This window comes from Metarhizium acridum (genome assembly GCF_019434415.1).
Source record: "Metarhizium acridum strain ARSEF 324 chromosome Unknown scaffold_568, whole genome shotgun sequence".
NCBI classification, from domain to species: Eukaryota; Fungi; Ascomycota; class Sordariomycetes; order Hypocreales; family Clavicipitaceae; genus Metarhizium; species Metarhizium acridum.
This window is the reverse complement of record NW_027094041.1, coordinates 1776890-1803528: the sequence shown is the minus strand read 5'-3', so window position 1 is coordinate 1803528 and position 26639 is coordinate 1776890. Positions and strand designations below refer to the sequence as shown.

At 51.5% G+C, this 26639-nt stretch overlaps 9 protein-coding genes and 1 non-coding gene across 11 annotated transcripts; 2 read left to right on the top strand and 8 right to left on the bottom strand.

Annotated features, from left to right (window-relative positions):
* Nucleotides 1-383: 383 nt before the first annotated feature.
* J3458_019928 (uncharacterized protein) lies at nt 384-1388 on the bottom strand (the record flags this gene model as incomplete). The annotated part of the gene is made up of 1 exon (XM_007814363.2): nt 384-1388. The coding sequence occupies one exon, from the start codon at nt 1386-1388 to the stop codon at nt 384-386; it is 1005 nt and encodes a 334-aa protein (XP_007812554.2).
* Nucleotides 1389-5792: 4404 nt separating this feature from the next.
* On the bottom strand, nt 5793-6482 carry J3458_019927 (uncharacterized protein; the record flags this gene model as incomplete). The annotated part of the gene is made up of 1 exon (XM_066121768.1): nt 5793-6482. The coding sequence occupies one exon, from the start codon at nt 6480-6482 to the stop codon at nt 6054-6056; it is 429 nt and encodes a 142-aa protein (XP_065973385.1). The 3' UTR covers nt 5793-6053.
* An 800-nt stretch (nt 6483-7282) lies between these two features.
* On the top strand, nt 7283-11833 carry pzh1_2 (serine/threonine protein phosphatase Pzh1). The gene is made up of 3 exons (XM_066121766.1): nt 7283-7860; nt 8554-10684; nt 10748-11833. Exons 2-3 carry the CDS (start codon nt 9248-9250, stop codon nt 11000-11002), a joined length of 1692 nt encoding a protein of 563 aa, XP_065973383.1. The 5' UTR covers nt 7283-7860; nt 8554-9247; the 3' UTR covers nt 11003-11833.
* J3458_019926 (uncharacterized protein) lies at nt 8168-8521 on the bottom strand (the record flags this gene model as incomplete). Its single annotated transcript, XM_066121767.1, has 1 exon — nt 8168-8521. The coding sequence occupies one exon, from the start codon at nt 8519-8521 to the stop codon at nt 8168-8170; it is 354 nt and encodes a 117-aa protein (XP_065973384.1).
* A 91-nt stretch (nt 11834-11924) lies between the features above and the next one.
* On the top strand, nt 11925-14506 carry J3458_019924 (uncharacterized protein). The gene has a single exon (XM_007814361.2). It carries the CDS (start codon nt 11957-11959, stop codon nt 13145-13147), a length of 1191 nt encoding a protein of 396 aa, XP_007812552.2. The 5' UTR covers nt 11925-11956; the 3' UTR covers nt 13148-14506.
* RRF1_2 (ribosome-recycling factor) lies at nt 13336-14201 on the bottom strand (the record flags this gene model as incomplete). The annotated part of the gene is made up of 2 exons (XM_007814360.2): nt 13336-14080; nt 14134-14201. The coding sequence occupies 2 exons, from the start codon at nt 14199-14201 to the stop codon at nt 13336-13338; spliced, it is 813 nt and encodes a 270-aa protein (XP_007812551.2).
* A 309-nt stretch (nt 14507-14815) lies between the features above and the next one.
* J3458_019922 lies at nt 14816-14910 on the bottom strand. Its single transcript has one exon. It is a non-coding gene; the product is annotated as a tRNA-Val (tRNA).
* A 1828-nt stretch (nt 14911-16738) lies between these two features.
* On the bottom strand, nt 16739-18625 carry UGA2_2 (succinate semialdehyde dehydrogenase NADP+ linked). 2 transcript variants are annotated; one of them, XM_066121764.1, is made up of 2 exons: nt 18097-18625; nt 16739-18043 (listed from the first exon to the last, which is right to left on the bottom strand). In XM_066121764.1, the coding sequence occupies exons 1-2, from the start codon at nt 18600-18602 to the stop codon at nt 17029-17031; spliced, it is 1521 nt and encodes a 506-aa protein (XP_065973381.1). In that variant the 5' UTR covers nt 18603-18625; the 3' UTR covers nt 16739-17028. The 2 variants fall into 2 exon arrangements, with proteins under 2 accessions (XP_065973381.1, XP_065973382.1); XM_066121765.1 differs by having other exon boundaries at nt 16946-18573.
* Nucleotides 18626-19766: 1141 nt separating this feature from the next.
* On the bottom strand, nt 19767-20758 carry J3458_019920 (uncharacterized protein; the record flags this gene model as incomplete). Its single annotated transcript, XM_066121763.1, has 3 exons — nt 19767-20022; nt 20094-20390; nt 20475-20758. 3 exons carry the CDS (start codon nt 20756-20758, stop codon nt 19767-19769), a joined length of 837 nt encoding a protein of 278 aa, XP_065973380.1.
* Nucleotides 20759-22073: 1315 nt separating this feature from the next.
* J3458_019919 (uncharacterized protein) lies at nt 22074-25461 on the bottom strand. The gene is made up of 5 exons (XM_007814356.2): nt 25057-25461; nt 24325-24951; nt 24070-24276; nt 23596-24019; nt 22074-23537 (listed from the first exon to the last, which is right to left on the bottom strand). The coding sequence occupies exons 2-5, from the start codon at nt 24538-24540 to the stop codon at nt 22198-22200; spliced, it is 2187 nt and encodes a 728-aa protein (XP_007812547.2). The 5' UTR covers nt 24541-24951; nt 25057-25461; the 3' UTR covers nt 22074-22197.
* Nucleotides 25462-26639: the final 1178 nt, after the last annotated feature.

The window sequence follows — 26639 nt, the reverse complement described above, 5'->3', positions numbered from 1 at the left end:
CACGGCGAGTGAAGGTGGTGGGCCAAAAATTTTGAGGGTTTGGTTGGGTGCGCGATACCATTGTGTGGGCTTAGCATTCGTCACGGAAAAAACATTGTGTAAAATAGTACAACACAACAAACACGCAGTGCCAGGCATAATTAGACATGTAATTTATACTGGAGCGTTTATTCATAATCGTATACCTTAATATTCTATACCATATGTCCTAGGGACTAATTCGGGGGGGACCTCTGATCAGTCTAAAACCAAAAGCCCTCATCGTAGATAATCCAAACGCCGGGAACAATGCCTAACCTCAGAATATGATAACACAAATAATCCTTCGCTCCAACTCGTTTCAAAACAAAGGAAAGAGACAAATATCTCAAATTCAATGCAACCTAGGCCCGATGAGAGTAAGGTTCATAGGCGAGATCAGTTCGGCCGTGGCCAGAAGGATGCCGGGGACCAGACGAGTATCCACCGTGGAATTGCTGGTTCTGGTTGGGGTTGTAGTAGCCACCATTGTTGTGGCCGCTGGTCATCTCGTAGTTGTGGGAAAGGGGGCGATAGGCACCACCGTTGGGAAGGAGCTTCTCGTCATCAGAATCCAGGTGTCGCTTGCCACCTCTACGGCGGTGCTCGGGTTTGCAGCAGCAGATGGTGAAAATCCAGAAGAAGCCGGCGCCAAGGGCGAAAGCCGTGGCAATCCAAACGGTAGCGAGGAATCGGGTGCCAACATCGGCTTTGATGCCGTAGAGTTTGTTGGAGCCCTTGATAGCGCCGACAACGATGGAAGCCGTGGCAGTGGAAAGACCGGCAGCAATGCCGACCAGGATGGAGGTGAGGCTGGAAACAAGCCAGGTCAGGCATGATGCAACGCGGGAACACATAGCGAAGATGCCAACCGCCAACTGGATGCCGAGTGCGACGAGTGCAACGATGAAAGCAACCTCGGTCCATTTGGCGACAGTGCGGAAAGTTTTCAAAGCGCCCTTAACCTCGTCTGGAAGTTTGAAACCCTCGACACCCGTAGACTTGCCTAGGTTCTCGATATATGTAGTGTTGAGAGCACTGTTGGCCCAGTCAAACTTGGCTTTTGTGCACTGGCGCTTGTTGTCATTGTCGGTATAGCAGTAGCCCCAGAGATCGATTTCGTATACGTTGGCCAGGCCAAGGTCGGCAGCGGTAATGTTGCCAGACTTGTCGGCGCGAGGGTTAATGCCGAGTGTGTTTGCGACGCTGCCTAGGTCGGCTGGGCTGATGCTCATATCTTTAACATCCACGCGGAACATCCATAACTGACTGTGAGCGACACCGGAGAGGGTGGCAACGAGGAGAGCGACGATGGAGGCGATTGTCAGGGCCAGCGGTAAGCCGACACAAATGAATCGACCAACGCCCATGGTTGCGGTGTTGGGCGGGCGTGTGTGCGTGTGAGCGAATATTTCTGACTTTCCTGTGAGATACTCGATTGACGCCCGCGATGTCACTCACACCTGGCAGGCTGGCAGATGATGTATGCTGAGAGTCGTCGACGTGTAAAATATGCTTCAGCGACTCTAGTGAAGGGTTGGAAATACCAGACGTAACAGACGCAAAATACGACTAAAAGATGAAATCTAAAAGGTGGGCAGTCTGTTGCCGGACCAGTCGTGTTTATATAAACAAGAGTTGTGGCTATCCGAGCTGCCTGGTGCCGGTGCTGACATGGCGGCGCGAGGTTGGGCCCGTCGACGCATGACAACTTGACCCTACGAAACGTGGAGTGGCGCAGACCGACAAGCAACAAAAAAAGAACAGCAGTACGGAGTATGACAGAGTACAGAGCCAAAAAGAGCGGAGCAGCGGGTGGCCTCGAAATGCTGTGCTGCCCACCACATTCGGGCGCAGCAACCACGCAGCACCACGCCAGCATAAGTTAGTTCCAAGCCTGATATGCGGGTCGGTGAGGTTTTTGCCATTCATGCATGTGGCTTGATGCCAAAGACCAGGGAGGGCCTGGCGCCGTGTCACAACTTCTTGCACTCTGCGCCTCGAGAGAGGGCCGAGTCGTGGCGCCATGATGAGTCGCCCATAACACGGAGATGTGCTACTTCTCACCTATCCATGTTAACGAGGGAAATTCCGAACCACTGTCCCCCACAGAGCTGTCCCTCACGGACCAGGTAAGGCAGCTTTTCACTCGGCGTGCTGATGCGTGTCACGGCTAGTGCACTTCAGCCTCCCCATTTATCGATGCTTCCGAATCAGGGTAAAATTGATCATGGAAATGCTGCGGCATGTTCTTCGCAGACAGTCTTGATTTCATTGCACATTTTACTCCCCGCAACGTGAATCTGAGATGCTCAAGGCCTTGTATTGCGCAGGTGGTACTGGCAAAGAATGACGCAGTGGCTGATATCTGATACGACTGTCAGGCGTCGGAGGAAGGTCAAGCAAGAAGGACCATCACCGGATGAATATTCCCCTCCTTCTTTTCCACAAAAGCAGAGTAAAACACGAGGACGCAACATCGTTCGCCCAGTCATGCATGGTTGAATCCTTGCTGTGTGGATGACGACGCGCAACACGTTCGTGGCCATGGTGGACGAACATTGGACCACATCCACTGATCAGCAGCACTCCATCTCTTTTGTCAGTGTTTCGAAGTGCCATTTCTTGGCGGATGTGTGTAGTCGGAGCACAGTCGCTGTGACAACAGATGAATGCTGCACCTACAATAACTCTGGCTCCATGTTTGTTAGTCGCAGTAAGAAGATGCCCAGCCATTCAGAATTGGCCATATCAGCTGCATGCTGCGTTACACGAGCAGTTACTCACCGAGCAAAAAGGGTTCATTGCTCATTGCTCATGTCCCCTTCTCTCCTCCGGATCCCCTAGAGTGCGATAAGGCTCCAGCCATGTATTTGCAGGGATTTTAAGCCAATTAAAAACTAGAAAATGAAAGGTACTTTATTTCACACTTAAATTATACTATGATAAAAGTCCCAACAAGCCTTCGAGTTACAAAGAGCTACATCCCACACATCGCAGCCCGACGGGCTACTAGCAAAGTCACCCGAAGTCACCCAGCTGTTGTGGGTCCCGTGACTTCGTTGGAGCCTTATCGCACTCTAGGGGATATGTAGATGGCATTGCCGGTGTCGCACGGCGCAAAGCGGTGCTTCCGAGACCATGGCAAATGGCTCAAGAGCGAATCGATGTGTGCCTGGTGCGTCTCTTGGCAGTAAAATCCCGCTTTTTTACTAAAACAATCATTGGGATTGCTGATAGCGTTGGCTGCTGGCTGCATGTGTTGCTAAGGTTTTGGCACAGCCTCCACTAGTTTGGGCAGAATCCCAAATTTAGAAGTCGTTGCCACCATGAGGCTCTGTGACAAATCCTGCGGCTGCCACCACAGCAGGTGTGCGAGGGAAGTGGCAGACGCTACGGGTGCCCCAGGCCACAAATTTGTCGCTGGCAAGCGGAAAGTCGGCTGCTGACTGATCAAGTAGAACACACGGCCTCCCACCGACCAGTCCAGTCGGCTTTGAGGACAACAATCGCGGGGCCAGATCACACAAGGTGCAACACCAGGACCATTGCGAGCTAGTGCCAAGCTTCCCCAGACAGGAACCACCTGAAGACGCTGTCGCTGCCAAGAAAGAGTCCATACTTAAGCTCCAAGCCAGCTTTGTCAGACCATGATGCGTAAAGACTTGCGAAGCAAATTGCGGAGTGCTCTACGGAGTACGCGTTCACCGAAACACGATCTGGTATCCGGTACGAAGTACTCGGCCACAATCCAGAATCTTGGCTACGAGCGAGAGCCACGTCAGTGCCCTTCGATGTACGAAGTACAGATTTTCAAAGCATCATCACGAAAGGCCATTTGGGCTAAGTAACTCGAAAGCGTCTGGCCCTTCACCATCAACCTGATGAAGCTGGATGCGCGGTGGATTTGCCTCCGTATATCTAGGATTCGTCAGTGTTTTTCTGAACAGCTCACGAAATTCTTCGATTGCTGCGCCACTGAGGAGAGTCCTTGGCATCGTAGAAGTGCTTTGGTTGCTTCCACTGGGACCACTTCTGGGGAGAATCAGACCGACCGCGTCTAGAAACCCATCGAGAGAGACCCTTGCTTGAACTGTGCGACCCTACGTTGCCTCACCAAGCATGCTCTTGTCGCCAAAATATCCGGTGTCGTGGACTGACAGTTGCACAAGAAGTTTCAACGAATGCAAGGCCTGGTCTAGTTGGCGGTGAAATCGGTTACGAAAAAAAGCATTGGGCGTCCCTCCTTTGGTGAGCACGTCTTTTGATAACCCGGACATTTTTCTTTCAACCATCCTTAAACCAACAACCCTCCCGTGTGTGATTATGTGTCGACTCGTCCTTAGTACATGATGAAGGCTTCCAATTTCTTCAGGGATCTTGTGTCTTAGACCGGAAAAGCTTGGCACCAAGGGGAAAAAAACGGTGTCGCAGTCCGTCCATTGAGCCTGCGGGGGGATGCGAGTACATATTGAATATGTTGTCGCAGATTCGATTGCCGTATTCTGGGGGTTTCTCAAACACGTTTATGAGAATAAGGTCGTGCGGCACGGGACGCGAAAATCTTGGGTCTTTGCAGAGCATCATCTCCTATTCCACGCGGCCCAGTTCTTCACCGTCATTTTGCTCGGATTACGGAGTGCACCGTGTCCTTCGTTTGACTCGACCAATTCAAGCTTGTCCGCATAGCCGTTAACGCCTCCCCATACGGTTCTCGACAGAGTGCAGTGAGCCCAACTATCCCAACTTTGGACATTAGGCGCTTTGGATAATTCCCTGGCTTCTCAGCTTCCGGACATGTCAGGATGACGATGTCAGAATCTATCGTTACATTGGGTGTGACGTATTATTGTTTGTGTAGGACATAGCGATATCAGTGCCCTGTAGCAATTACAAGGGCAGGAGCCGGCCATACTGAGGCATTCTTACATGTAAGACATTTAGAAACAAAAAGCTTCCTAGCTTAGGCTATAGGAGGCGACGGCAAACACGGCATCCTTTGGTACTGTCGGGCACTATCATAACATGTCTCAGAAAGCTGTCAGAAAAGGAAGATTCAGACCATGAGTTCGGGATGGTTTTTCGGCTGACATGGTATTCCGTTCTTCGCTTTTTGTCGCACGAAAAGGAAGGCGTCTTTCAATGATTGCATTTAGCGTTGCTTAGCCGGATAGACTGGCTCGATAGCATTGTGCACGATGATACGGTGGTCTTTTTCGGTGCAGGCAACACAAGGACTTGCAGATGAAGTGTCTGCATCCGCAGGCTTGTGAGTGGACAGCTGGGGGCAGAGCCGGCCAAGCAATCCAGCCAACAACGGAAGTTGGACACAAGCCACCGTCAGATACAACCCTCATCGGGGCCGGTGTGGGGGCCGTGATAGCTCATGCCCGGACGTGCGAAACACGACGTGGGAAAAGAGCTTAGGAAGAGATGGCAATGTTGTTCTCTCTCCGTTTCTTTCCCGCCCAGCCCCAAGGGCAAGGTCGGTATCGAATCTCCTAAGCCAGTCAGATGTGATGATGGGCTTAGTAGCGGTGATGGTGAGGTTGCCCCGGGATCCAAACCCTGGTTTTCAAGTCTATACAAGTGCATGGCACACCAATCTACAGGGTTGCTACTATCATAATATGAATGACTCCGAATGAAAAAAAAAAGGGGGGGGGCCAGATGATGAAGAGAAGCGTCAACCCAACGACCCCACCGACCTTTGGTGTTCATATTGGCGCCCAACAGGTATCTAATCTTAATACCTGAGTAACCCGCCGAAGAGACTGGATTTTTATATTTCGGTTGACTCCGGTCGGACCAACGACGGAAGGAGACGGGTAAGAAAGAGGCTGGGCAGAAATAGACCAGTCGCTTTGTTTCAACGAGAGCTGGAAAAGGTATGTGGTTATTGTGTGCTCAAGGCTGCGAGCGTCTGTGTGTGGCGTTGATGATGGCCTCAACCTCGAGCACAAGCATACGTTTAAATGCGACTAGTTTGAATTAATGCTTGTCCGGTTGGCCTTTTTCCTGCCGACTGGATGAGGTTAGGATGACAGGATGACAGGACCATAGGACCAACGGGAAGAATCGGTGACAGGGACGGCGAGACTGCAGGCAGACAAGGTGCACATTGTAATACTCGGTACGCATTGTGTGTTCGGTGTGGCGGGTGGAGGCGACGAGAGCTGCGGTGAGATGCTGTGCGGGCGGAGGCGCAGGTCATGATGCAGGGAACATGGAATATTGAAACGGTGCTGAAGCTGGGGAGAAGCTGGGCTGCATGTGGTGTTATGTTTAGCATTCGAGGGTTGCCGACAGACTGCTGCGCACGGAGCAGATCTGGCAAGGGGTAGAAGGATGTTGGTGATGGTTCCTTCAAATGTTGTGGATGCAGGATGTTGGACGTAGGATAGAATCGGATCTACCGAAAGCAGGCTGGGTGCTTTGGTTGATTTGGCACCGGGAAGGAGCATTGAGTGCTGGAACCTTAATTTCAAGAGCCGGACATGGACCAGTCAACCACTACTCGGCAGACTGGCCTGCAGCCAACACCACAGGTGCCAGTTGGTTATGGGGTACATACTCCGTACTCGGTACATGTACTCAAATCAGCCTGGGTCTGCAGAGGTCAATGATGGCTTCACATGTTCAAGCATGGCACCTTTACATGTAACTTTATGACAGCGCTTCGCGAGACGATCCTTCAATGTCCCATATGTCAGGCCGCCGCCATACATACCCGGCTTCCCGTTCGGGTCCAACCTGGGTCCAATTTGGTCCCCGTTGGAGGGTCCACGAGTTCAGCTTGAGATGTCGGTCCAGAATCTACATTTATATTAGTCTACTCTCTGGCGATTTCTTCTCCCCTCCTCCCTATAATATTTAATATCCTGTCGGGATCTCGTCCAAAAAGAAAAAGAAAACCACTATTCATCTCCGCTAGCCTTCTTGTGTAATGTACTCCGTAGCATCTCATCCTATCCGCGCCACTAGCTGACTCTTTCTGGGCCGTCCTCGATCAGCTGAGCATCTCGATCCGCAGACCGGCGTGGTTGGAGCCAACAAGCTTGACGCAGACCGGGCCAATCCCGACTAAGAGATTTCCTACAGAGACATATCCCTACCCTTTTTGCTGTCTATCGCCAGATCGCAACAGCCAACACCTTTTTCTGCAAAGCCTCGATCGAACGTTGAGATTGGCAGATATATATCGCCGGCGTGTCGGCGCACCCACACACCACACGGCTACGCGTTGTGCTCGTCATTGACTCTTCCGTTCCTCCATCGGCTGTAAGCTGTCCTAAAATACAAGGGACTGTCTTTCGCGCTTGAGTAGCTCCATTCCGGCTCCGGCCAGAAGCACACCAGCGCGCAACCGCAACCACCAACCACCGCCCTTGTCACCTCGGCTCACCTTGGCTCACCTCGGCTCACCTTGACCATTCAACAGCAGACTGACATCCGCAACCGCAGCCGCAAGCCACTCTGAAACCTGCTGCTGCTCATTGCGCGCCAATACGCAACGACCCAAGCCTAGCGCAATTCTGATCGGGCTGGGGTAACGAGGCGCCAAGATAACTAGATAATTCTGAAAAAGGCTCCAGTGGAAAACTTGGCCCGAGGCGCCGCCCACGGACTTGCCCGGCCACTCAAAGTCCATCGATAGTATCTCGAAGCAGCGCTCCCACCATTGAACTCCTCGCATCCATCTGGTCTTGGCGACTCCATTCGACGTCGTCGAGACACACACCAGACTCGGGGCCCACGGCGACATTCCCTCGCTCGCCCAGGAGAAAGGCCTCTCTTCAATCTTGATTGTGTCAAGTAGGGGAAAAAAGGAAGGACAGAAAGGTCAGCCATCGCCCTCCATCGCTGCCCGTCACAACCAGACACTTTCGTGCGTTTCTGCATTTTCGGGTAAGGACCTTTTTCCCCATCTCGTCATCCCTTCCCCCCGGTGCTCGTTGCATCCTCTTCTCTGGCGACTTTGTTGCGACTTGAAAACTCGGACGCCTTGGACACTGGAGCAGGTAATTAATCAATCACCTGTGCCCTGCATCTGCGCCTGCAGCCTACATAGTTTGTTGCACTGGCTCTGGCATGCGCCGGTGGTGCCAGTCGCTCTCGGCCTTGTCTCGCCCAGCGCACGCCTCCATTCTCACACATCTGTTCTGCATCTTGATTTACCTTGTCTCTCCTTGCCATCGTCGTCTCTCTGCTGGTTCATGCAAAGCACTGGAACTGCCGCAGTCGGCAAGCACCACTCTGCATCCGATATCCGATATCCGTGTCCGTGTCCGCTGCCTCCGCCCTCGCCGTTGCCTCTGGAGTTCCCTGCTCTCTGGCCTGGCGCTTTCGATTTTAAGGCCGTATCGCCGACGCCGTCTGGGCATTCCATACGCAAGGGCAAAGGCGCAGCCGGCTCCGGCTCCAGTTGTGCATCAGCATCAGCATCAGCATACAGCATCAGCATCAGCATCTTCTCCTCCCCGTCGCGTCCAACACTGCCCATTTGGTTCCAGCTGCTAATAATATCACGACCAGGCCTAGAAGCTGTGTTCCCGACCACCAGCGGTATCCACTGCATCTGTAGGCCCGTTCGTTCGATCTGGCAGGGAACGCCTCAATCCTCGAAAAAAAAAAAAAAAAAAAAAACACCGACGTCATCAAGCCCGAACGCCGCGCCCAGGTTTTTCGCCTATTTCTTTCTGCCGCTCGGTGACTCGTCTGGCCATTGATCATAGCGCCGAGGCGTTCGCCCTGAAATTGGTACAAGACGGAGGCATTCACCATTCCTCCATCTGCCGCCTTCTCTGTTCTTGGACGACTGTTCCACCCCCCCTAGGATCAGTCACCCAACCCCAGAGAAGTTGGGGGGCAAGAAAAAAAAAATTGATTATAGGTACATTCATACGCCATCGCTTTCTTAGCATCAATTCTTCCAAACCTATCTCGCATCAACCCTGCCCGTGCACGAGCCGTATACCGTGCGCCTGCATACTTTTCAAACATTCAGAAGCCGCATCGGTTCCAGACCCAAAACGGTCGGCAACTGAGACGAAGCGCACCAGCCTGACCCCACGCTGCCACGCGACATTTGAGACACTCGTCACCGCAACCGTAGCTGCGACCGGCTCATCCCAGCTGAAGTCCATCTCGACATCTCGAGCAATCGCCGCCGTCGCCATCGCTGCCTCAGTGTCCTCAACGACTCAATCGCCAAACCACCCCCCGCGCGATGGGTAACCAGGCCTCCAAAGAAGGCAGCGGTCCCTCCACGGGCAAGGGCTCCGGCTCTGATGGCCCTCTACAGTCTTACCCCTCCATGAGCAGGTCCGATACCAAGGAATCGTCTCGATCCTTCCGCTCTCTCCGATCCAAGATCCCGGGCAGCAGCAGCAGCAAGTCCATAAGCAACACTGACAGCCCCAGGAATTCGGCTTTGCTTCCCAACGGCGAGTCCAATGGCGACAAAACGATTGATGCTGCGTCAGTTCGGTCCGGCCGCAGCGGTCGTTCCAGCGCTTCTAGAAACAGCCGCGGTGACTTGCCCAACTTGAAGCACAACTCTACAGATTTGTCGTCGACCGACCCGGCCATCTTCGAAGATCAGCCGCCCCCGTCTCCCGTATTGTCGAGCGCAAAGGGCGCTGCTCACGACGTCGCTGCCGCTCAGGCCTCGGGCGAAGTCGACCATGTCTCCGACCAGCCTCCCACTGCAAGCAATGCCAGTGCCACTGCGCACATGCTATCACCAGGACAGCCGATTCTAGTGAAGCGAGACAACCCGGTTAACAATATTCAGAACTCACCTTCCATGGACTCCACGACCAAGGTTGAATCTAACGGCAACATGGCCATGTCGGAGATTAAGGATATGGACCTTGATGACTACATCAAGCGCCTTCTAGACGCAGGCTATGCCGGCAAGGTGACCAAGAGCGCGTGTCTGAAGAATGCAGAAATTGTTGCCATTTGCCAGCGAGCTCGCGAAGTTTTTCTCTCTCAGCCAGCATTACTGGAACTCGATGCGCCAGTCAAGATTGTTGGAGATGTCCACGGCCAATATACGGATCTCATCCGCATGTTTGAAATGTGTGGCTTTCCGCCCATGGCAAACTACCTTTTCCTGGGAGACTACGTCGACCGCGGCAAGATGTCGCTGGAGACCATCTTGCTGCTGCTCTGCTACAAGCTCAAGTTCCCCGAAAATTTCTTTTTGCTCCGCGGGAATCACGAGTGCGCCAACGTGACACGAGTGTATGGGTTCTATGATGAGTGCAAACGACGGTGCAACGTCAAGATTTGGAAGACCTTTATCGACTGCTTCAACACGCTACCCATTGCGGCCATTGTAGCAGGCAAAATTTTCTGCGTGCATGGTGGGCTTTCACCCGCTCTTAGTCACATGGACGACATTCGAAATATTGCTCGGCCGACCGATGTTCCCGACTACGGTTTGCTCAACGATTTGCTGTGGTCTGACCCCGCAGACATGGAACAGGATTGGGAAGCAAATGAAAGAGGCGTGAGTTATTGTTTCGGCAAACGCGTCATTACCGACTTTTTGGCCGTACACGATTTTGACCTCATATGCCGAGCACACATGGTTGTTGAAGACGGCTATGAATTTTTCAATGACAGGGTCTTGGTTACCGTGTTTAGCGCGCCAAATGTGAGTTGGCACTTTTTGATTGTGCATGTGTATTATTGGCTATGTACTAACCAGATTCTGCAGTACTGTGGTGAATTTGATAATTGGGGAGCTGTCATGTCTGTATCTTCTGAGCTACTTTGTAGTTTTGAGCTCCTGAAACCGCTGGATTCAAGCGCTCTCAAGAGTCACATCAAAAAGGGACGTAACAAGCGACAGCAGATGCTCAACAGTCCTGTAAGTTTTTGTTTATCCCCCTCTCTCCTTTTGTTTTTCTATAAGGAAAGTATTCGGCTAATTTTGCAACAGCCTGCCAGCGTACAGCCTCAAAGTGTGTAGTCGTCCCCTCACCATGGACGTACAACAAGTGTGTGCCACCGTGCTTTACATATTTCAATGAAGGGCATGGACTGCTTCGCAGTCATTGGCGCATTAGTTGGGTGTCCAGTATTCTGCTGTGCTCTGAGATTGACACACAGTTACCAATGGCCCGACAACCGCATGGGAAGCAGCCGTAAAATTTATCCGACAAGAGAAGCGAAGAATCCTTATATGTGGGAGTAATATCCATACAGTGGGCGGCATCCCGTTGCTTCTATCCTGGCGTTTGATTATGAGGCTTCGGGCCTCGGATCTGGAACGATCCGGGATTTTTCCGCCTTGATTTTGTCAGCCTCCGTGTTTATTTTTGATGACGATCCCGAGCGAACACAAGCCGGGGACCCGGCTTTTGAAGTGTGCGATTGATACGAGAACCGAATGAATTGAGATGGGGTCCAGACTTTTGACCATGAAGATTAGACCATTTTTATATTTTTTTGGGGACATTGAAAGAATAGGAGGCCTCGCAACCCGGCCCTTGGTTGTACGATTTTTATCCATTTGGTATTTGCCTGACGATGGGACAGGCACTGGTCGCATTTACATTGAAAGAGGTGGAATCCGCAGTGGTTGGCCTTTGCAAGAAGCGCTGCTCGCAGTGAGGAGTTTGGAGTTAGACGTTGCTTAGGTCTCACATGATATTTGTAACTGGATGATCCAGCAGCAGCCTCATAATATACATGGACATGAATTTGCATAATTTTGCCTGCCTGGCTGTGTTGTTGGAAACAAAGATGCGCTTCATGTACAGCTACCCCATTGCATCCAGAGGTTGGGGTTGGAATGAGACACATTTGACCGCTTACCTAATCGGGTAACCGCGCAGAAAATTGTCCCTGAGCATCAAGCTCCCTCTCGACGCAATCATCTTCAAGATAATCTCCCTCAAAACGCACACCCACCCAAGCCACCATGAACCCCATAGCCTTCCGCTCGGTGTGCGCCCGAGCAAGGCCCGAGGTCGAGCGGACAGGCTACGCACTGAAAAACTACTTTCGCGACTTTTCCACGTCCCAATCGCTCGCGGCAGACGAGGCCTCCACGCCGACCCCCCCATCACAGCCGTCGGTCCGCCAACGAACGAGAGACGCCGCCAGCGAAATCAGTTCCCTCGCGAAAAGGGGCCGCGGAGGCTCAAGGGGTGGCTTCAGAGGCGGCGGCAGCACCCTTGGCCAGCGGCAGGCTGCCCAACTGCCAGCCGGATCTGCATCTACCCCCAAGGTCATTGACGTCAAGAGCCTGCCCAAGGGGCTGTCGCGAGGACGCGGCGGCTTCCGCGGGAGGGGAGCAGGGCAGGTCGGTGCCGTGCCGTCGCAGGGGCAGCCCCATCGCGCGCAGTCGCCCGCCGGCAACAGGTTCTCTCGGCCCTCTGGCGGGAGGGGATCTGCTCTCCGCGGCGGGCGGCGCGGCGGCCGTGGGAGAGGAGCGGCCAGAGGAGCGGCCAGAGGAGCGGCCAGAGGCGCGGCCAGAGGCCAGGACGACGACAAGGACAAGCAGAAGAAGTTTGGCAAGCGCGAGGACCCGTTCGAGGCCATGGACCCGTATGAGGAGCAGTTCGACAGGGACATGCGGTTCGGCGTGGCGACGGCCTACACGCCGTCCCTGACGCTGGAGTCGCTGGCGCCCTTTGCGCCGGCCACGCCTACGAGCGCCGCCGGCAGACGGGCCACCGTGCTGGGTAACCTGAGCGCGCTGGGCACGGCGGACCCCGTGGGCGTGCCGCAGGACTTGCAGGCCCGTAGCTATGCGGAGGACTTGGAGAGCGAGGGAGTGCGGTTCTTTGCCGACGCCAAGGCGAGGGAGGCTGCGGAGCGCTACCTCCAGGAAAAGAGAGCCGAGGCCAAGGGAGAGGGCGAGGGCGAGGGCGTGATTATCCGTGATGCGGAGGAGAGTGTGCGGAGCGTCGTCTTGGACAAGGCTGTGCGCGGCGAGCATGAGAAGATGGTGTTCAAGGAAGGGCCGGTTGGCGTCGCGAGGAATTGGCATTTGAGGGCGGAGACGTACACGGGCAAGGACGTGGAGAGCTTTGAGAAGAAGTTGAATTCGCTGGTGGGCAGGGGTGCTGGCAAGAAGGGGGAGGAGAAGGCCGCGGCCACGGCGTAGGGGGATTCGCATCGTGACTGTACATCAGTGTGTATTATATAAATCATGGGGCTGGAAGCATTTCACAAGCTGTCCCGCGTGGCTAGCACGGCTTTACATCACCAAAAAGGGCAAGGTTTTCCACAATCATCTACATCTACATGTACACAGTACAGTACCAATCGTACACGTCCCCGCCCGTTCGGCTCCTAGTTCCGATCCAGCCCCTTGATGGCGGCGCTCTCCTCGCCGTCAATCTCCTTCATCTTGGCGTCCTGCAGCTTCTGCAGCTCCCTCTCGGCCCTCCTCACCACGTCCCTGAGCACGGTCCCGTCCTTCTGCCACCCCTTGAGCACCTTGTCGTGCCTGGTCCTCGCCTGGCGCACCTTGTCCCTCCACGCGTGCGTCGTCTCCCTGATGCGCCGCACCAGCTCCTCCTTCCTCTCCAGCTCCACCTTGAGCAGCAGCTCGAGGTCGTTGTCGTCGGACCGCTGCGGCTGCTGGTTGAACTCGCGGCTGGACTGGACCGCGCTCATGATGGGCTTGATGTACTCCCTGTCGTTGACGAGGAGCGAGATGGTGCGGTTGGTCCGCGGCACCACCTGCGCCAGCTCGCCCAGCGGGAACGTCGACGCCTCGCCCGACGCGGACTTGACTGCGATGGGGAGCCCGCCCAGCGCCGACGGGTTGAACCGTCCGCCGTGGAGGATCGTCTGGAGCGCCGACTTGTAGTACGTGTCCTGGGGCGCGAGCGAGGCCACGAGCGAGGAGAAGTCGAGCGGGTCTTCGGGGTTGGGGGACGACGACGACGACGACGACGACGACGACGACGACGACGAAGAGGGTGGGGGCGGAGCTTGTGTGCGTGGGGGCGAGTTGCTTGCTGCTGCGATTTTGCGCTTTTTGAGGACCGGCACCGAGGTGCGGAATGGGCGTCTGGTCAGGATGGGTTTTCTGGCGGCGTCGTGTATTAGAGACGTTGTCGGCTGGGGAGGAGGGAGGCTTACGCTTCAATTGAGACCGTGACGCGGATTGCTCGCCGCAGGAGCAGCTGAGTTGAGCCGGGCAGCGCCATGATGAGTTGACGCGAGGTTGTGATTGCTTGTGGTGTTTGATGTGCGATGGAGGTGAGGTTGTGTTTGGCGATAAGATAAGCGGAGCTACCGGCGGAGCTCTGGCGGCTTCCGGTTCATGTTCCCGGGCGCAAAGCTATTGAATGACGTTGGATGGCCGGTGCTTGCTACATTATTCCGGGAAGGGGCGTTGCACCTCGATCCTGCCGAATGCGAACAACCGGTCGTTGTCGTTGCTGGGTGCAGTCGAGAGGCAGACTTGTTTAGCCGCCAATCCGCCAACCCGCCAACAAGCGCAACCTCCTTTCTTCCAGCCCGAATCTTAACATACATCTACATATATTAAAGGTATAAAATCGAATACAATGCTCTCTATTCACTTTTACAAAAGGTATTTTGGAGGCCAAATTTCAAGTAAAACCTTGCCAAGATAATACAAAAGTTTAACTAAACAGATTAGTATAATTAGTATAGGGTGCCGCTATTTGGGTGGCTTGCTCCTTCCCTATGGTCAGGCACACGCCGGCTTGACTTGTCAACACTCCAAAACAGTCTAAACAAGCAAGAAAAAAAAAAGGGTCAGAAATTAAGGCTGTAAAGCAAAAATCTAATGCCTTGTCCGCACCAGGGATCGAACCTGGGACCTCCTGTGTCCTACATGTCCTGAGGATAGTGTAAGACAGGCGCGATAAACCACTACGCTATGCGGACAGGGGTATGAAAGCGGCAAACTTATTTACCTATATGTAGGGCTACAGGCGGCCAGGAGCCTCCCGGCTCTTTGAGACAACATTCTAGGTCTATTAGTGTCTCTATAGACTGATAATTGGCTTAAAGATTATGATCATCGAATATATAGGTAGATAATTCACTTTATTTAGTATATTGGCCCCTGCTTTATATCCAGAAACAGAGGTGTATGAAGAGGCAGGTTCTCAATCCACCAGAGCCACTAGGTCAGATCTACCTTCCAAGTGTACTGTGAGTCTGTGACGACTAAAATAGAAGGAACAAGTGATACTAGACGTTTGTTATTTGTAATAACAATGGGTGCTAGGAAGCTCTGTGTGAAGGGGTCAGGTCCAGCCTGCTGGCTAGGGCCGCTTACAAATATGACTTCATTGACCAATTTGGGGACGCAAGAACTAGTATCTATTAACATCTCCAATAGCATCATGAGCCTAAACGACCTCTAAGCCCCGAACTAGATTCTCGAGTATACCAACACGGCTGGAGCACATAAATGCCATGATGTGATGTCTTACAGAACGTCAAGTATACCAGCTCCCTGGCTAAAGCAAACACTTGTGCCTTGTAGCATACGATCGTACAAGATGTTAAGGTCGGGTAATTGACCTTGATACTTGAACCAGACAAAGTAGGCTGATGCCAATTTAGCTAGACCAAACATGGAGACACTCGTATTGCTCTACATAATTCTTCGATACCCGGGTAGTCAATCCTCGGCAGCTCTCTGCTAATGTCGCCCCAGCATCGGGTTATGCAAAACCCCGACCAAAGACTGTGCGTAGTTCATAATACCCTCTCTGTTACTGGGCGAGGAAAGTAAGTTCGTCTAAATCTTCGTTGGTAGCTCCTTGCCAATCGAGGACCCTTTACTCATCAGCAGGTTCTTCCCTTGGGCCGACAATGTTTAATGGCACGTCGTTCCAGGCTTGACAGCTGGCCGCAAATCTGCTAGTGGAATTTCTCATCTCGTCTTTTTTTTTTTTGCCTCGTCGAATTTGAACAGCCTTGGCTGATACCTGCTCTGGATCTGATATGGATGCTCCAGAAGCCGATGCCCCCTTAGTTGTCTGAGCCACATGTCCCCAAGAATCCCTCTCTCTAGACGATTGATAGTCATGCCTGGTCTTAATGATGACCCAAGGCCGCACCTGCTCTCGGCAGCTGGGACCGCCTTCCAAGGAGGAACCTCGGCAGGAGCTTTGGCAGGAGCGCTTTGTATCCGCTGGATAGCTCCTTCCTTAACAGCGAGACAAACGTTTCAAGCCAAAAAGTAATAATAACGGGAACCCAGAAAATGATCTAATCAAGAACCGTGGAACGACGGCAAGCCGAAATGAAGCATGCTCTACGGGGATGAGAATGCCATGTCACGAGGCAGCAGGCAGGGCCATGTATTTGTGCTGTTCTGCGCAAACTGATTTCGCAATGTGATTCCGAGATTATATATTACATTGTTGTATACTAGAGCAAGATTTTTCCATCTAGCAAAAACAAAGTTTCATGCTCGAGCTATTACCTGGGCTTTTATCTGAGCGATTGACCAGAAAGGAGAATTGTGTTGGCGGTCAATTAAGAGAACCACGTAAGCTATATCTATAAATGCAATCGAGGCAATTTATTTAAAAATAATCATCAGTGGACGTTTTACGGCACACATTGTCAGTCATGGGCATGGCAGTACATGTACTTAATGGTAGGCAGGTACCTATACCTACCTAGGTAGGTATAGGTACCTAGACATAGCTTGCGATTCTCCATCTCCTCTTTCACTAGCCATATCTTTGCAATGCGCTTGTTCATTGCATCCCGAGTTCTTGTGTCATCTCAGCTCTCGCTTGCTCGATCACCGTCTCTCACATTTTTGGTCCCCGTTATACACATTTTATACAAGGCCTTCACTGAATCATGGTAATTCATACATCTGGCGTTTATATTTCGGTTGGCTAACCTTTTCACCGCTCATAGTGTGTTGAGTCATCATAAAATGTTATGCATTCGCCATGTATTTCATACTTCATATTTTCTCGTACTTGGTGATCCTTTTGCCATCGAGGCATTCTACATTCATATGCACTCCGCCTAGCTCTGTAACGGCGATCCCATTCCTCCAAAGGTAATCATCTTGGTCACCTGGTACTCGGCAATGCCATACTTGGAACCCTCACGACCGAAACCACTCTCCTTGACACCGCCAAATGGAGATGCGGGGTCCGAGATGATGCCCGTGTTGACGCCAACCATGCCGACTTCCAGCGCCTCGGCTATCCGGTAGACGCGGTGAAGGTCCCGTGAAAAGAAATATCCAGCAAGCCCAACTTCGACCTTGTTCGCCATCTCGACAACCTCGGCTTCCGTCTTGAATGGGAACAGTCCAGCAACGGGGCCGAAAGTCTCCTCTGTAGCCATGACCATGTCGGGTGTCATGTCACGGATAACTGTTGGCTGGAAGAAGTTGGCTCCCAGATCGGGCATCTTCTGACCGCCAGCGACAATCTTGCCACCTTTGGATTGGGCGTCCTTGATGTGAGCCTCGACCTTGCTGACGGCGCGGTCGTGGATGAGAGGTCCGTGGGTAGTGCCGGCTTCGAAACCATTGCCGACCTTGAACGCATTTACCTTTTCCGTAAACTTCTTAACGAATTCGTCGTAGACGCCCTCCTGGACGTATATTCGGTTGGCGCAAACACAGGTTTGACCGGTGCCGCGGAACTTGGAGGCAATGGCGCCGGCGACAGCGGTGCCGAGGTCAGCGTCGTCGAAAACGATGAAGGGAGCGTTACCGCCGAGCTCCAGAGACAGCTTCTTGAGGGTACCAGACGACTGCTTCATGAGGAGCCTGCCCACACCGGTAGAACCGGTGAATGACACTTTCTTGACGGTGGGGTCAGTGGTGAGGACCTCGCCGACCTCTGGGGTGTTGGAGAGAGTGGTAACGACGTTGACGACGCCCTTGGGAATACCTGCTCGGTGACCAAGTTCAGCGACAGCCAGTGCAGTGTATGGAGTCTCGCCGGGAGCTTTGCAAACGACGGTGCAGCCGGCAGCCAGTGCAGGGGCGACCTTTCGAGTGATCATGGCAGCAGGAAAGTTCCATCTATTCCACTCGTCATTAAAGTGCAGCAAAAACCAGCTCGCGGGGATTCTTACGGAGTAATCAGCCCACACACGCCAACAGGTTCCTTTATCGTCCATACTCTGTTGCCAGGCACAGTGGCAGGAATAGTATCGCCGTAGGTCCGGGGAGCTTCCTCGCTGAACCACTCGAAAAAGTTGGCAGCATAAGCCGCCTCGCCTTTGGCCTCGGCAACGGGCTTTCCGTTCTCCCAGGTGATGAGCTTGGCGATATCATCAGCATTCTCCACCATCAAGTCGTACCACTTGCGAAGCATCTTGGCACGCTCACGGCCCGTCAGGCTGCGAAAGGCAGGGAAAGCATCAGCAGCAGCCTTGATGGCTAGCTTGGTGTCCTCGGCGTCGCACTCGGCGCAGGTACCAATCAAGGTGCCAGTAGACGGATCTGCACACAGGAGCGTCATCAGAAACTCGGCTACTCCGACAACAGCGCAGAGAGTGCATGAGGAAATGCATACCATTGACCTTGAATGTCTTGCCAGACTTGGCAGCCCTCCATTCACCATTGATATAAGCAACATTTTGCTTCAGCAACGACGGATCTCTCAACTGCACGGCATGGTTAGTATAAAAGGTCTTTGTTTACGTCATAGCCGCCGACGATGCATCATACCTGAGGAGGCATGGTGGACGCCCGTCTAGCAAGAATCAATGAGACACTCGGGGAAAAGCGCAACTTGGACGTCGGAGCTGCAAGTCTCTGGAACAACGCCATTGGGGAGGACCGGCCACAAAAGAGCTCCGTCTGTCTGTCAGGAGCTCACCAGCTTCCAACAGCAGCAGCAGAGAAGAAACTCCACAAGGTCCCGTGTAGCTTCTGGTGACTGAGTCTGTGCCCTGTTGGCTGCAGACCCTTGAAGCGCTCAGGACTTTGAGCAAGCGGAAGTGTAAGTGCAAGTAGAAGTGTAAGTGTAGAAGAAAGAAAAGCCAATGGCGGTCGGAAACCGGTGGGGGAAGCTATGTCTTTACCGGCTCTGTCGGGTCGGGGTCGACGCACTGTGAATATGCGGGGAAAGCTGGGGGACAATTGTCTTGGTTTCGGGGTCAACGGACCTGGTGCCACATATGACCAGGCAACGTCCAGCCAGCACTCCACAGTAAGTTTTTCGTCCCACGGCACAGCGCCATGTCCACTGCCATTCCCCCCTGCCAGAGGGTTCGGACCGGTTCACGCGAAGTCGGAGCGGCAATGGCTCGCGGTCCACGGACGCCGGTGGGGTCGGTGCCGCGGAGGCGCGGTCACGATGCCGTTGGTGGCGCTAGGGGAAGCTGTTACGTGCTTTTTGGTGGTGGCTTGATTGATCTGGGGCAGCATCGGAGGTGGGCCAAGTTTTGATCCCATCACTTCCACATGACTTGGCCCAGCTTGAAGCAGGAGTAACAACGAATGCAATCCCTGATTTCTCATCATCCAACAGCTCCGTGTCCTACGGGCCTCGACAGTGATCTACGAACAAAAGAAATGCCCCTGCATCCAGTAGAAATAAAAAGAGTGCGTGTTGTTGTCGCCTAGAGACGAAAAGTGTCTACGACTCGAAAAAATAGCCACGGTAGAAAAACATATCCAAGTCGTGCGAATATCATGTCCTTTGCGCCCATTGTCCCAAACACAACCTTATCAATTAGCTACGTTTTCATGCCTCGCTCGGCCTGTATCTTCCCGAGACTTCCTCTCTCGCAAGTCTTTAAGCAAACCGCTGGGCTTGCTTCGGCTGTCGCAGGGGAAGCTGCCTGTCAAGAGTATGGAACGCCTGTGTCCTTGGAGTAAACGGCGACTCGCGCACAGACACGGGTGATTTCATGCTCTGCATCTCCCAGGTACTGCGTTCCTTGGGATCAGAACTAGTCGACTCTCGATCTTCGTCGTCCTCGTCCACGTCGTTGATGGGATTAGGCCACATGGCATACAAGGCAAAGCCCAAGTTTAGGACATAGACAACGCTGCAAAATATGGTTAGGTTTCAGTGTGTTATTGAAGAGCTCGCAACTGTGGCCGCGGCAGACACACTTACAGCATGTAGAGAGTGATGAACAACGACCCCTGGGCAACCTGGCAAGCTCTGTACTTGCCATACCTCTGGGCAAGCCCGCATCCCTGCCGAAAGTACCACGCTGCCGGCGAAGGATATCGCGCATCAGCGTAATCTGGTCCAATCTGACCGTATGTGCTGACAGTGTAAAGTGCAACAAGAGCTGAGTTGATAAAAACCGCCACAATGGGGTACCATAGCTTCATTATGTGCGAAATGAGCTTCGAAAGGAGGAAGAAGAGTGAAATGACAGAAATCGCGACATTGAAATCCGTAAGGCTGATGGGAAGATTTGACATGTTAGTTTTTTTTCTAACCTTGGCACATCTACTGGCCACGAGGGAATCCCGACACGTTACGTACGTTTGTGACCAAATGAGCGGAACCTTGGGCAGAGACCTGTAGTTGGCATATGCATACAGAATCATATTGGGGTTGGAGTTGAGCTTATTCTCGAATCCAATATGCCACATGTCTGTTCTGTACATGTCTGGCTGCGCAATGCCGAAAATGACGAGTATCGGCACCAGGCCAATGAGCTCAATAGGCATGAGCCATGATGTAGCTTTTCTAGCCACTCTGGGCCATGCTCGGCGTAAAAATTGATATGAGTGCGACTTTGGCAACGTGAGCACGGTTGGCTTCATTCTGGATCATACAGTATGTCGACCTCTTTCGTGTCCGAGAGTTTGATCTTTTGAAGTTTTTTTCGGCGTGAGAATTCAAACTAGAGGGGTCTCGGGTACGCTTCCTGAGCGGGTTATATCGGTGTTGGTGCGAAAAAGTCCAGTGGAACTGAGCAACTGCGAGCCGGCCGCATCCGCAGGACGAGGTGGTCAACGTTTTGTTTCGATTTGTTTCGTCTCTTCCTTTTGTCTTGTTTGCCGTTGTCAAGAAGGCATTGAACAGCTCAGAGCCTCTCTACGCCAACGACCCAGCAATCAGACCGGGCGTCAACCCGTTTAAAGGCCTCGGGCCTTCTCCCTGACCACCCTCAAGAGACACTCTAGCGACCAGCCAGGGACCCGGCGAGAGATGTTGGTGATTTGATGGTGAGCTCCCGTGCGAGGAGCCATGCACCCAGTATCACATCTACCGTGGCCAATGAAGTGGCGCAAGCCCAGGGGTCTCTAAGCGCCCGCAACTGCATGCCGTTGATGATGGGCCCTGTGATGCGTGCGTCAGCCAATGGGGTGTCGGGATATGCCGCCGACACAGATGCAGGTGTGCTGGCTCGTGAGGGGTTCCAATGTCTGTGGTTGGTAGAAGGCACATGTCGAGGATATGTTGGGCCATCTCGGCGGCAGAATGCTCTTTATCGTTGGACGAGTCGATTCGAGTGCCTCGTCACATCGTCTGATTAATGCGGCGACGTGCAGAACAAAATTGTGATCTGGCATCTATTTGGTGTCTTCCAGTCTCGCATGGATGGAAAAGGGCAATCTATATTCGGCTGGTCCTGCCGACAGGTGAAAAAGTGGGGGTGAAAGATGTCACGAAATACACAGGAATTACCAGAACACCACCACTAGGCCAAAAGTGAAGCTCCACTAATGAGGGTGGATTATCTTGGATATACTCCGTAGTAGTACTCCGTGCGTGCGACACGAAAGAGTGGCGGGTTTGAACCACCTGGCGATACATCGGGAGCCAACCACTCGTATGAGTGGCTCGACTGCAATGAGAAATGCAGAACGATGCGACCCGGTCAATTCGTAACAAAGAAGCCGGCGTATTGACACTTTGGCTAAGATGAAAGGACAGTCACGGAGGCCAATCTGTGGAGGCGAACTCCCAAGGCCAGAGTTGGCACGAACTGGAAATTGCTAGATGCCTGCCAAGGCTGCCAAGTGCCCCGTACGGAGTACTCCGTACACAGTCCAGATTGGCACCCATAGAAGTGTATGAACCAAGGCCGGGATGTAAGAAGGCACACGTCTGCAGTCGGATTTGGTATACTTTGTCCATGGTGCATTTTCCTAATACAGTTGTCAAGAAACATGGACTTTCTGTTTATTTACCTATCTAGGTATTATACTCCGCATCTTCGATACTGCTCAACCATCCTAAGCTCGATAAAGCTGCTTTACCAAAAGCCATCGTCATACTCGGCACGATTGCATCGTTTTCCCGCTGGCTTCTCCATGGCTCCCCAGCCCTTCTTTGTCAGGCGCGCATGAAGCGTTATCGCAGAAGCAATGTCATGGCACGGTATGTCTGCCACCACACGACTCGGTGGCTGCAACTCCTGAGCGGTGTCTGGCATACCGCCGTCAAACCTTGACCTCAAAAATGAATCATTCCTTTTCCCTTGTTCATCTTGTTCCGCAACGCATCGAACGGCCCTGCGATAAACATCGAGATTGATGCAATTCCCGTACAAGCGTGTCCAAGCCTGGCTATCATTCAGGAGATCCGCTAGGGTCGGTAAGTTTACCAGCGAGTCCCAGTGTATTTTGTTGTCTCGTAACAGGTCCAACATCACCTGGCGTGTGTATATGAAGCCTTCGCTGTCAACCGTCGTAAAATTGTCGTAGGGTCGTACCGATATAGTTGATTGTAGCTTTATAATGCTCTTTGCAATTCGTGGCATTGGCGCGTCGTGGTTGAAGTCCTTCCCATTCCAATTGGGATACAGCGTATCCAGAGCCTGTTTCTTGTAGTCCTTGAGGTGGTCGTCCTCCTCGTCAAGCCATCTCTGCAAGGTGCAGCCGGCGCAGACTCTCTGGTGAGGCAGCGATTGTCTAGCAAAACCCGAATAGAACTCCTGCAACGTTTCATAGCCGCACGAGGAGCAGAACACTAGGTGCTCTGTCATTTTGCGCATGTAACCGTTCCGCCAGTCAGATTCCATGCGACGGCACAAGCCAAGTCGCACAGGCTTCAGAAGATCGTAAATCACCGTTGTCTTTGATCCTTCGTCCTTGGCCTCCATATACCGGTGAAGAGCGTCCAGGAATGTGGGAACAGCGAGGGGAGGGCCCGGAATTCGGCGAAGATACTCACAAAACGCCTTGTCCTTATCAAAAAGAAGGCCAAGATTCATCCTCTTTGCTTTCATGAAAGCCTTGAGGGTAATGTTGAAGAAGCCTCGCTGTACGATGTCCAGTCTATGCGGACCCCAGGTCAAGCCATAAGTGGCCGAATTGGGAGACTGGAAGGGTGTGCCATGGTTGTATCGAGGATAAAAATCGAGGGCCGTAATCTCAGGTAGTCCAGCTTCTCGCCGTTTACGATTTATCTCGTAGATTAGGTCTACGAGGCACAAAACATCACCGAAGTGAATGAGTGGGCAGTCGTAGATACCGACCATGCGTACATTTGAGCATTCTCGCAGAATGACAGCAATCATGCGTCGGTCCAAGAGAGGGATCTTTTCGAAGTACAAGACTTGCAGTGCAGCTTTTTGTTTGGACATGGAGTTCACTGTATGAACGTAAGAAGTCGGAATAACAAAGTTGACGGTGGGTAGGATAATCCTTACGCATTTTTTTCAACCGGTCTGCAGAAAACATCGCTGGTGGTTGGAATAACTGGCTTTGGAGGTTCGAGACGAACTGGCTGCTGCCCCATGTACCTCTAGGTTCTCGGATATGTCCAACGGCGGACACGATTTCATCGGCCATAAAATCCACCGGTACAATCTTCTGCCCTTCTTGATTCTGCCCGATTGCCTTGTTGCGGTCTGTAATGCGGCGGTGTATCAAATGCATTATGCTGTAAATCTCATCCTCGGCCGCCAGAGCCTCTCCACGCCAGCTGGAGAGACTGTTGGATGAGTCAAAGCCAAAGGGACCAGAGGCATCGGTAATGTTTAATTCTCCGATTGTACACTCTGGGGCGACAACAAGCATTACCCCGGAGCTGCCATCGGTTCTCAAACAGGCTGCATTGAAGTCCCAGATTTTCTGTTGTAACGGTTAATGAGATTCGTACTCTGCGAGCGTGAACTACTTACGGCACTATTTGCAACGGCCTGCCACGTGGTCGACGAAGTGATGGCGGTATTGAGCACCGACTTCCATCCCTGCTGAAATATAATGTTTGCGATTTCCCCACCAACATCGGCGGTGTTCAACATAGTAGCTAGCATGTTATCACCCGTATGGGCGGGTTTCTTTTCTGCACCAACATATTTAGACTCGTAGCGCAATAACAGCATCGCCTAATACAATGTTAGCACGATACAAGAATTCGGGCTGTAGCGTCTTACCGTAGTCAAGCATCGAGGAGCGGCAAAAGGGCTCTTGTAGAAGTCTCCCATTTTCCGGATGAATTCCTTGCGGGTCGGCCTTTTCAAGAGGGGCTCAACTCTAGCAAGCCATGCTTTTTCAACCTCCTCTGGTGTTTTAGACGTCACTGAGGGGTGGAAGCCCTCTTCCCGAAGTCTCTGTTGAGATTTCTCCATGTCGTATTTGGCCAGGACCATCTTGCGTTGGTGTTCTCTGTGTGAGATGAGGCTCGATAGCAGCAGTATGTCAAGACCCGAATGAAGGCAAACAGGAAGAAAAGTTTTAGAAAAAAGGAAATGAAAAAAAAAATAAAACCTCCCTATTGATACAGTTGCGTGTTGTACTGTCGTAAGTCTTACTTTCCCCGGAATTTGGCGGCGTGTTACTACTTGCTCGAGCAAGTACCTAAGAAGAGGTTAAGAGGAGAAAGGTCCCGTGGCTGTTGCTCCTTGAAATTTAGCGAGGTGTTGTTACTTGCTTGAGCATCTATCTAAGAAGAGGTTAAGAGGAGAAAGTTCCCGTGGCTGTTGCTCCCTGAAATTAGCGAGGTGTTAATACTTGCTTGAGCAAGTATTTAAAAAGAGGCTAAGAAGAGAAAGGTCCTGTGGCTGTTGCTCCCTGAAATTTAGCGAGGTGTCACTACTTGCTCGAGCAAGTATCTAAGAAGAGGCCAAGAGGAAAAAGGCCCCGTGGCTGTGGGGAAATCCACCTACATATCCATAGGTAGGTAATGGTCAATCTCAGCTCTTGCCTTGGATAAGGAGCCGAATACATCACCCAGTCCGACTTGATGTAAGAAAGAGCCACGCGGGATTGAACTTGTGAATGATACAGAGGACGGCCCTTTTTTCGCGCCTTTCCGTGGCTCAGCCATGTAATCGAGGCTAGGGTCAAGAGTCATGATTGAGGTGTTGTGACGCGAGATGCTTGTGTATATGCAGGTGATATTCTCGCTGGCCTGGTATGACGTCGTTTTCCTAGCAACCAATCACCCAAACGGCAGTCGCCCTACCATACGGGTACGGAGTAACGAATCACCGAAACCAGTCGAAGTGATAGTCGTTTTGTCGCGTTTGGTATTATTCTCGTCTGGCCCTCCACTCTGAAGCATCTGGAGTGGTGGGTAAGGTTGTGTGTGTGGCGGGGCAATTTGGGTGCTCTTGATGGTGTGTTTGACAAGGTTCGACAAAAGACCCCAGGTCGTGTGCCACCTTTGTTAGCTAGAGAGGCAAATGGTGGTTGAACTTTGTGGTAAAATAGTTCCAGAGCATTGACAAGAAAACTACATTTTCAATTTTCAAAAAAGCTTAAATAATTAATAATAAATCTAATAAAATACTTGAATTATAATAATAAATACATAAATTAACTAATATTATAACCAATTAGCTTATATAAAAAAATGGGTCCTTTTATTTAATTATAAGCTTAAAAAGTAGATTATGTAATTTTCTAAAAACATACTATACTATACTATACTATAAAAACTATAAAATGTAGTTTTTTAAGTTTTAAGCTTATAATACTATATAAGGACCCACTTTTTTAAATATTAGCTTATAATATAGAATTTATGCTAGTTATTCGTAAAATTTATAATTCTATAAGTATTTTATTAGATTTAATATAATTTTTTATATTCGAAACTATAAAAACTACAAAACTACAAAACTACACTACTTCTAATGCTCTGAATAGTTCCTTGAATTTTGTCGTATATGTGCTTGTTAATTTCGCTGGGAAACGTTACCTGCTATCATTTACTTATGCTAATAATATTAGTTTAAAAGCATCTTTTATAGCTTAAACTGCCTCTAATATTAACATATGCTTTCTTAAGTTGATGTGGACCATTTCCATGCACGAGTCCAGCCGTTTATGCAGGCCGGCAATGGATTGTGGTGCCCCGTGACATGAGTCACATGACAAACTGTAGTATCGTCGGTTCATCCCCAGCACCTCGACACCAAGCCCAAAAAGGTCAAAATATTGGTAATATTCCTGGAGGGAATGTCTTTTGTATCCTTGCTTATTCACATTAATAAGCCTCGCCCGCTGTACTTGGCTGATAGCGCACCAGTTTCTTGCCATGTAAAGCGTCCTATCCCTTTAAGTGCGCTAACGCACCACTTTTATAACGGAACCACTTTTTCTGTGGGATTTAATAGGTAATTTTTTTAATAATAAGATTAACTTTTTATTAACTTGTTTAAAAAAAAAATCAAAATAAAAACGGGCTAAATAGAGAGTATCTAGTAACACTATATTTTAGCCGTACCTAGGCCAGGGAACCGTA

What these genes read in the sequence shown, in the direction of transcription:
- UGA2_2 (XM_066121764.1), bottom strand. Translation starts at nt 18,602, where the DNA reads ATGTTGCTTATATCAATGGTGAATGGAGGGCTGCCAAGTCTGGCAAGA. An exon ending in GTGTGTGGGCTGATTACTCC is followed by an intron (nt 18,044 to 18,096) that starts GTAAGAATCCCC and finishes CGAGTGGAATAG; the next exon opens with ATGGAACTTTCCTGCTGCCA.
- J3458_019919 (XM_007814356.2), bottom strand. Translation starts at nt 24,540, where the DNA reads ATGGTCCTGGCCAAATACGACATGGAGAAATCTCAACAGAGACTTCGG. An exon ending in CTCCTCGATGCTTGACTACG is followed by an intron (nt 24,277 to 24,324) that starts GTAAGACGCTAC and finishes ACATTGTATTAG; the next exon opens with GCGATGCTGTTATTGCGCTA. An exon ending in AGGCCGTTGCAAATAGTGCC is followed by an intron (nt 24,020 to 24,069) that starts GTAAGTAGTTCA and finishes CCGTTACAACAG; the next exon opens with AAAATCTGGGACTTCAATGC.
- pzh1_2 (XM_066121766.1), top strand. Translation starts at nt 9,248, where the DNA reads ATGGGTAACCAGGCCTCCAAAGAAGGCAGCGGTCCCTCCACGGGCAAG. An exon ending in CCGTGTTTAGCGCGCCAAAT is followed by an intron (nt 10,685 to 10,747) that starts GTGAGTTGGCAC and finishes CAGATTCTGCAG; the next exon opens with TACTGTGGTGAATTTGATAA.
- J3458_019924 (XM_007814361.2), top strand. Translation starts at nt 11,957, where the DNA reads ATGAACCCCATAGCCTTCCGCTCGGTGTGCGCCCGAGCAAGGCCCGAG.